Source organism: Brassica oleracea, unplaced genomic scaffold, assembly GCF_000695525.1.
Source record: "Brassica oleracea var. oleracea cultivar TO1000 unplaced genomic scaffold, BOL UnpScaffold00763, whole genome shotgun sequence".
Taxonomy (NCBI): Eukaryota; Viridiplantae; Streptophyta; class Magnoliopsida; order Brassicales; family Brassicaceae; genus Brassica; species Brassica oleracea.
In genome coordinates this window covers 1-8,228 of record NW_013617449.1, presented here as the reverse complement: position 1 = coordinate 8,228, position 8,228 = coordinate 1, and the positions used below count along the sequence as shown (strand labels likewise).

Genomic DNA, 8,228 nt, shown 5'->3' with positions numbered 1-8,228 from the left:
TTTTTTGTAAACTATTAAACTAAAATAGTTTTTCGACTATAACCATGATTCTCTATCTAGATCTTCACTAGATGCTGTCTAATTGTACAAGGTGTACTTGGACGCGGTGGTCCAGTTGAACAAATCCAACGGTTGTAGTCAGCTTTCTTTCATAGATCTAACTTAAACCGTCGGATATCTAGATCTCATCTCCTCTGTGTGAATGAGCGTAGATGAAATTACGATCTTACACCACCTCACTCCTTTCTCTGCTTCGTATATATAAAGCTTCGACGCTCTTCCTTCACCTTCGTACTACTACCATCTCTCATTCTCCCTTCATTAGGTAATATTCTTACTATTCTACTTCACTCTCCTGAGTTCTTGATTTCGATTCTAAATAGTGATATTTGAATCAGACGAAAAAAATGGAATCATTTTTGTTCACGTCCGAGTCAGTCAACGAGGGACATCCCGACAAGCTCTGCGACCAGATCTCCGACGCGATCCTCGACGCATGCCTCGAGCAAGACCCGGAAAGCAAAGTCGCCTGCGAGACGTGCACAAAAACCAACATGGTCATGGTCTTCGGCGAGATCACAACCAAGGCTAACGTCGACTACGAAAAAATCGTCCGCAAGACTTGCCGCGAGATCGGTTTCGTCTCCGCCGACGTCGGCCTAGACGCCGATAACTGCAAGGTCCTCGTCAACATCGAGCAGCAGAGCCCCGACATCGCGCAAGGCGTCCACGGCCACCTCACCAAGAAACCCGAGGAGGTCGGAGCCGGTGATCAAGGTCACATGTTCGGTTACGCCACGGACGAGACTCCTGAGCTTATGCCTTTAAGCCATGTCCTCGCTACCAAGCTTGGAGCGAAGCTTACTGAGGTTCGTAAGAACGGGACTTGCGCGTGGTTGAGACCAGACGGTAAGACGCAAGTCACCGTTGAGTATTTGAACGAGGGCGGAGCTATGGTCCCTGTCCGCGTCCACACTGTTTTGATCTCGACGCAGCACGACGAGACCGTGACTAACGATGAGATCGCGGCTGATCTCAAGGAGCATGTGATTACTCCGGTGATCCCGGAGAAGTACCTTGACGATAACACCATCTTCCATCTCAACCCGTCTGGTCGTTTTGTGATCGGTGGTCCCCACGGTGACGCTGGACTTACCGGGCGTAAGATCATTATCGACACTTACGGTGGTTGGGGTGCGCACGGAGGTGGTGCTTTCTCTGGAAAGGACCCGACCAAGGTGGACAGGAGTGGAGCCTACATTGTGAGACAAGCTGCTAAGAGCATTGTGGCGAGTGGGCTCGCGAGGAGGTGTATTGTGCAAGTTTCGTACGCCATTGGTGTCCCTGAGCCCTTGTCTGTGTTCGTGGACAGCTATGGAACCGGGAAGATTCCAGATAAGGAGATTTTGGAGATTGTGAAGGAGAGTTTTGATTTTAGGCCAGGGATGATATCTATCAACTTGGATTTGAAGAGAGGTGGTAATGGTAGGTTCTTGAAGACTGCTGCTTATGGTCACTTTGGAAGGGACGATGCTGATTTCACCTGGGAGGTTGTGAAGCCACTCAAGTCTAACAAGGTTCAAGCTTGAGAACCTGAACCAATCTCAGGTTTATGTTTCACGTCTCTCAGGAAAAAAAATCTGAGAAACTGGGAATTTATATTATTGTTCTTATTACTATTACGTTATTGTTGTGGTGAGAAAAGTTAAAAATCATATTTTGTATTTCTTGTTTGTATTGAGCAGATAATTTTGTTAAAGAATATATTCAATACTACTATCCTTTGTTTACAGTATCAATTGTCAAAGATTTTGGCTTTTGCAATTTTTTTTTGAGGAGTCTTACATACACTTGGAATGCAATTTGTGTGAATCAAAGACAGATAACACCAAGTTTGACTTTGGCTGAAAATGTGGAGATGAGAATAACTATTTATGTTTTGATCCAGCAAATATAGACGGGTATAGTGCAAACTGTGAGTAAATGCTTAGCAAGATAGATTGAGCTAATAAGAGCTTTATTGAAAAGGAAAATAGCTCATAAAGCTGTATTTAAATGCAAAAAAAAAAGCAAAAAGGAATAAAGTTTGAGATTGTGCAAGAACCAAACGATTTGATATTTCATAAAGAGAAAAATGTGGTTGAAATAGGCAGACAAAGTTGTCTATTATCTTGCTGAAACCTTAGCATACATGGGTCTTGTGCTCCCACGGTCCCACCCTGGTCCTAATGAGCTAGAGTGCGCCAGAGCCAAGTAAACAGAGACATCATATACTTGCTCTTGTTTACTTTGGATACAAAATCAGTTTCCTGCAAGCAAAACCACATACTCTGTTAGACTGATATGTTAAAAACAAACACAATAATTACTAAACTAAAGTATTTGAATTGGACACCAGAAAATAGAAACGTATATGGTCCCTTACTCACATGGAAAAAAGGAAAACCATGAGTACATAGGTCCTGTTCGTTTGCTCAGTTGACTGATCCATCTGGGTGAAGGTGAGTATTGATGTTCGTTTAGTGGACTTAATCGGTACATCCAGATGGATCAGCTGGGTGAGTTTCGAAAACTCAGCTGAATTTTTTCAAAAAAGCTGGCTGAGTCTTCACCATGCATCTAGCTGCAGCTGATTCAGTCAAAAACGGTCAATGACCAAAATAACCCCGCTACACATAACCCTAAATTTAGTTTTAATCTCTCTCTCTCACGCCTCTCAGGCTCACTCTCTCTCTCTCTCTCTCTCTCTCTCTCTCTTTTGGCGGCCAATCTCTCTCTCTCCGGCGACCCCTCTCTCCGGCGACCTCTGCTTCTCGCTCAAGTAAGATTGTGTTGTGAGTTTTCTGTTTTGTTGAATCGTTTACATATGAAATCCAATCTCTCTTTCAGGATCTCTCTCTCACTCCGGCGACCTCAGCTCCGGGGACCTTAGCTCCGGCGACCTCTCTCTCTAACTCAAGTAAGAGTCTCTGAGATCTAAATGTTGTGGGCTTCTGTTTTGTTTGGAATAGTTTTATCACCTCACCATATATGAATCTCTCTCTCTCAGGTTCTCTCTCTCAGTTTCTCTCTCTCACTCCGGCGACCTCAGCTCCGGGGACCTTAGCTCCGGCGACCTCTCTCTCTAACTAAAGTAAGAGTCTTTGAGATTTAAATGTTGTGGGTTTTCTGTTTTGTTTGGAATAGTTTTACACCTCACCAACTATGAATGTCTTAGCTATATGTAATTTCAGCATGAAATTCATATATGCTTATGTTGGGGTTCCTGGGAGAGCACATGATACAAAAGTGTTGACATATTGTGCTAAGGAAGAAGCTTCTTTTCCTCATCCTCCAGTTGGAAAGTATTATCTAGTAGACTCTGGATACCCAACTAGAACTAGTTATTTAGGACCTCACCGTAGAGTTTACATTTAAATAATATAACTATCTCGAAATTTTTAATTGGAACTAAAATTATAATTGTTTTAACTTTCGCAAGTGAAGAACAATTCTTGTTTTCATGTGATGTAAGATGTTTTAAATTATATAGTTTCATTTTCTCATTCATTCCAAGTTGTATCTGTTATAGTTTTTTTCATCCTCTAAGTATAGTGTTTTCTGGTTGTTTCAATGGTTCAATCATTTTGTGTAGATCAAAAAAATTGTTTTTTGTCAAACAATATTATGTTTAAGTTTTTATTTACCATGATCTATTTAAAGTTTTTGAGATTATCTTATCTTTATTTATTTTTGGAATTGGTTTTGAGTTATCAATATATCAAAACTATTGTTGGATTTTAGTGTGTTAAAATTTATCATATATCAAACAATTGTTAGACTTTTATTTAAATATTTTAATCAAATTTACAAAATTATAGTCATTATTTATAATTTCATTGTCTTATTTTCATTAAAATAAATTTATGAAATTTAAAACAGAATTTTCAAATTATTTTTTTGTAATTGTAATTTAGATAAGATATTAAAATTAACAGGATTAATATAAATAATAATCATGATTTAAGAGTAAAATATAGATAAATTAAATACATATCTATTTTAGTCATTTTGTCATCAACTGCATTTGGATGCAAATGTAAGTTAAAAAAAATGAACAAACGAACGCAGCTGCATCCGGATGCTTCATCTAGATGCACATTCCAAATGTACAAACGAGCAACATCCAGGTAGAGCATCTGACTGATCCATCTGACTGATCCATCTGGATGCACCTTCCAGATGTACAAACGAACAGGGCAATAGACTTTACAGGTTCATTACGCAGATGTGATAAAGAGATGGATGTAAAGTTGTTTTGAATAAAGTTATCTAAAACATAACTAGTGACCACACCCCATGTATCCCAACAACGAAAAGCATAGGAAAAAAATGCGGCATAGTATAACAATAATCAAGGTTTTTAGATACCAGTCATACATGTTATGTTGATAATCCTTAATTAAAAGGGTTCGTTAATAATTAAAGAAAATAAATAAAGCTGTGTAACAATGATGTCATTACCATTTCCATTTGTAGTCTTCAGCCTCAAAGCTCTCAGGTTCATATCTCTCTATAGCATGCAGTGCCGGCCCTTAATATAAAGTGGCTTAAAAAGCACACAAACAAAATGTGGCCTTCTGGAAAAAAGCTAAAATGGATTCCACAAGATTTAAATGAAAAGAAAAATAAAATGATGTAATAAAATACACGTTACACAAAAGGAGAGAGAGACAAGATAGATTAAAAATGTCAAAAACAGAGAAAAATAACTCATAGAAAAGCTTGATTAGAGAGATCATGATCAAAGAAGGCATATGTAACCAAATGATTAATTAACCCTATGTGGCCCTGTAATTTAGAATATATTGTTGTGGCTGAAGGCTGAAGCATATGCTTCATTTTCCTTACAGGAGGGACGGGACGGGGCTGACAGCATGCTGTCTAAGAATTGAGAAAGACTCTATGATAGCATGCGTTGGCTAGGCATCCGGTTTAAAAGCAAAAAAGATTATCAGTATTTCTATTCCGGTTTATCGGTTTATTTTGGTTTTATATGGTTTATTCTTAAATGATGGGTTTTCAATCAAACCGGGAAACAAAAAACAAGACCTGTTAAAAAAAACAAGACCGATTTCCCGGTTTGATTGAAAACCGTCATTTAAGATTAAACCATATAAAACCAAAATAAACGGTCTTGTATTGTTTACTCTCCGACACTTATGGCCACGTGGCTCGACAAGGAATATCTCCGACCACCGTGGTCTCTTCTGTATCCAATTATAACCTCCACTTTTCTCTTTCCCCTTCTGTTTTGTCGGAAGGAAAAACAAAAAGAAAAGAATCAACGAACGAGAAAGCAGTTAGTGTGATTAGTCACGATGGCAGCAGAGACGTCGACGCAATCATACAGCGAGAAATGGTACTGGGACGACCGCTACACGAACGAATCCGATCCCTTCGATTGGTACCAGAACTATCCCTCATTGTCTCCTCTCATCAATCTCTACGTCCCTCACCGTACTCACCGAGCCCTCGTCATCGGTTGCGGGAACTCAGGTACACAATTCAAATTTCACTTTTCGTTCTCTGATCCGATTTTTTTTATTTCTATTGGTGTCGAATCTAATCTCCCGCTGCAGCGTTCAGCGAGGGGATGGTGGATGACGGGTACGGAGATGTAGTCAACATCGATATCTCCTCTGTCGTGATCGACGCCATGAACAAGAAATACTCCGACCGTCCTCAGCTCAAATGTGCGTCTCTCTCTGTTACTATAATCCAATTCGAGGAGAAAGTTGTGGTCTTTTTTTATGTGTGTTGATGATCATGAAAAAAAAAAAAAAAAAAAACAGATTTGAAGATGGATGTGCGTGATATGAAGGCGTTTCAAGATGCTTCCTTTGATGCTGTTATTGATAAAGGTAAATTATCTTTTATTAAATGTTTGATTCCATGTTTCATGCGATACTAAGATTGTGTGTGTGTGTGTGTTTTTTCAGGAACCTTAGACTCCATTTTGGTGAGTTTCTCTATTTACTTATGCTGATTTTGTTAATGAAAGTCTGATCCTTTTTTCATGTTTAGTGTGGGAGCAACTCGAGGCAACACTCAACGCAAATGCTTGACGAGGTTTGGAGGTAAACTATATATATATATATATATCCACAAATCTATGCTATGAATGTGTTGAATGGTGTATAATGAAACAGTTGATGAATAACTGTAGGGTACTCAAGGATAAAGGAGTCTACATCCTGGTAAAAGCTTTTTTTTTTATTTTTATGATTATGTGTGTTTCTGTTTGTTTAATTCATCATATTGATTTTTTTTAGATTAAGTTATCTGCCAGATTACATATGGAGCTCCTAATTACCGTCTTCGGCTGTTCAAAGAATCATCATGCTCTTGGACAACCAAACTCCATGTGATAGGTCAGCTGCTAATACACAAACCATTAGTTACTTCGTCTCTTGTAATAATACTTGTGCCATAAAAGTTTGATATTTTTGCTGTTCTTCAGACAAAAGTTTGACAGATCAACCATTAGAAACGCCAAAGTGGGAACTGACAAAACCCATTCCTCTAGATGACGAGGGAAGTTCAGTGGAATCTGCAATTGGGAAAAGCCCTGATGTCCACTACATTTACGTCTGTATCAAGGTGTGTAGTTTGATGCCTCCAACCACATTGCTTGCTCAAATTATGTTTCTATGCTTTTTGGATAACCAATTTGCATCTTATTTTATCTCATGAGTCGGTATGTCTTTGTTCATTTGAAAATGGTCTTATCTCAGGATGCGGCGTTAAAGACGGAGACAGATGCAGCCTGAAGTCATGAGAATCATCTTTTTGTGATCTTTGCTTCGGACATATAGGTCCTACATGGACTGAGTTTTGTCTTTGTTGTATTAATGTGTAAGAGTAAAGACACGGTGATATCTTGGGTTCATGTTTACTCCATATTTAGAGGAGGAACAAAAGTTAATATATATTATTTTAACAATGAGAAATGGTTGTCAAGTAAAAGATCGAGTTCTTCTCCATATTCTTGGTTTTAGGCCACATGCAATAGACAATCCAGCCGCTTTTGAAGTATTATGCATATCCTTATTGTCTGTGGAGCACGTTCGTTACTGGCCATCGCGGACTGTTAGTTCAAGTTCAGCTAATCTCCTCAGCAAATTGCTCTTTGTCATTCTGAAAATGGAAGATAGAATCAGTGAGTTAAGAAAAAAACACATACGATGAAATGTATAGATAGAAACGTTTCATTTTGCATAGAGAGTAATTGAAGTCGCTCTTGTAGTTGGTCCAAGGATATCTATGTTTCAAGAACATTTGTATCCTTCTTGTTCAACTCTGAAATGCACATGTCCACAAAATTGCATGAACATCCCAAGAAAGCATAACTTGATAATAATATCGGCATAGTTTGTTTTTACATTGAAACGCTATTTTTTTTCTTTTGAGTACTTCAACAGAAAAGAATAAACATCTTGGCTAGTGATAGAACACTACAAGAAAACATGACCTTAACGACTACATCATTATTACCTATTTGGTCGTAATATGGGCATTACGACCAATTAACTTCGAAAATCGATTAGTCGTTAGAAGCTGGTCGTAATTAATTATTAGAGGCACATTGGTCGTAATATTATGACTAGACATATTAGTTGTACATTGTCGTAACCTTACGACCAATTTACCTCTAATGTCGATGTTTATTAGTCGTAAGGTAACAACCACTTTACATCGACTTTAGATGTTCATTGGTCGTAAATTTGACCAACTTTTTTTATTTATTTTTGAATTTTGTATTTATTTATGAATTTTATATATTAATTAAAATCAAATATATAAATTTAGTTTGATTTAATTTTTTTAAATTTGATAAAATTAAAAGAAAATATCTATCATCCGTAAACATAATAATATCCATAATATAAAACATTCAAAATACAAATTAATTAAAACAAAAAAAAACTACGCATTAAGGTTTATTTCGTCGAAGAAGTCGAATGATGTGCCGGAGGTAGAAGCTGATGGATCCGGCTGTCCGAGAAAGATACTCCCGTAAGAGTTTCTAGGCGCAAGGTTCCTAAGTCTCTTTCTACCGCCAGACATAGCAATATCGTCAATCTGAAGAAAAAAAACCAAAAAAATAGATGGTTATAAACAATTCAATTTTTTTTATATAAAATAATCTAAACCTATTCTAATTCCATCATAATCTAACTCCATCC

At 37.7% G+C, this 8,228-nt stretch overlaps 2 protein-coding genes across 2 annotated transcripts; both read left to right on the top strand.

The window, feature by feature from the left end:
• Positions 1-208: 208 nt before the first annotated feature.
• LOC106320024 (S-adenosylmethionine synthase 2-like) lies at positions 209-1,776 on the top strand. The gene is made up of 2 exons (XM_013758393.1): positions 209-325; positions 399-1,776. The coding sequence occupies exon 2, from the start codon at positions 408-410 to the stop codon at positions 1,587-1,589; it is 1,182 nt and encodes a 393-aa protein (XP_013613847.1). The 5' UTR covers positions 209-325; positions 399-407; the 3' UTR covers positions 1,590-1,776.
• Positions 1,777-5,275: 3,499 nt separating this feature from the next.
• LOC106320012 (methyltransferase-like protein 13) lies at positions 5,276-7,005 on the top strand. The gene is made up of 9 exons (XM_013758378.1): positions 5,276-5,538; positions 5,622-5,735; positions 5,835-5,903; positions 5,982-6,001; positions 6,067-6,119; positions 6,209-6,239; positions 6,332-6,413; positions 6,503-6,642; positions 6,777-7,005. The coding sequence occupies exons 1-9, from the start codon at positions 5,361-5,363 to the stop codon at positions 6,810-6,812; spliced, it is 723 nt and encodes a 240-aa protein (XP_013613832.1). The 5' UTR covers positions 5,276-5,360; the 3' UTR covers positions 6,813-7,005.
• Positions 7,006-8,228: the final 1,223 nt, after the last annotated feature.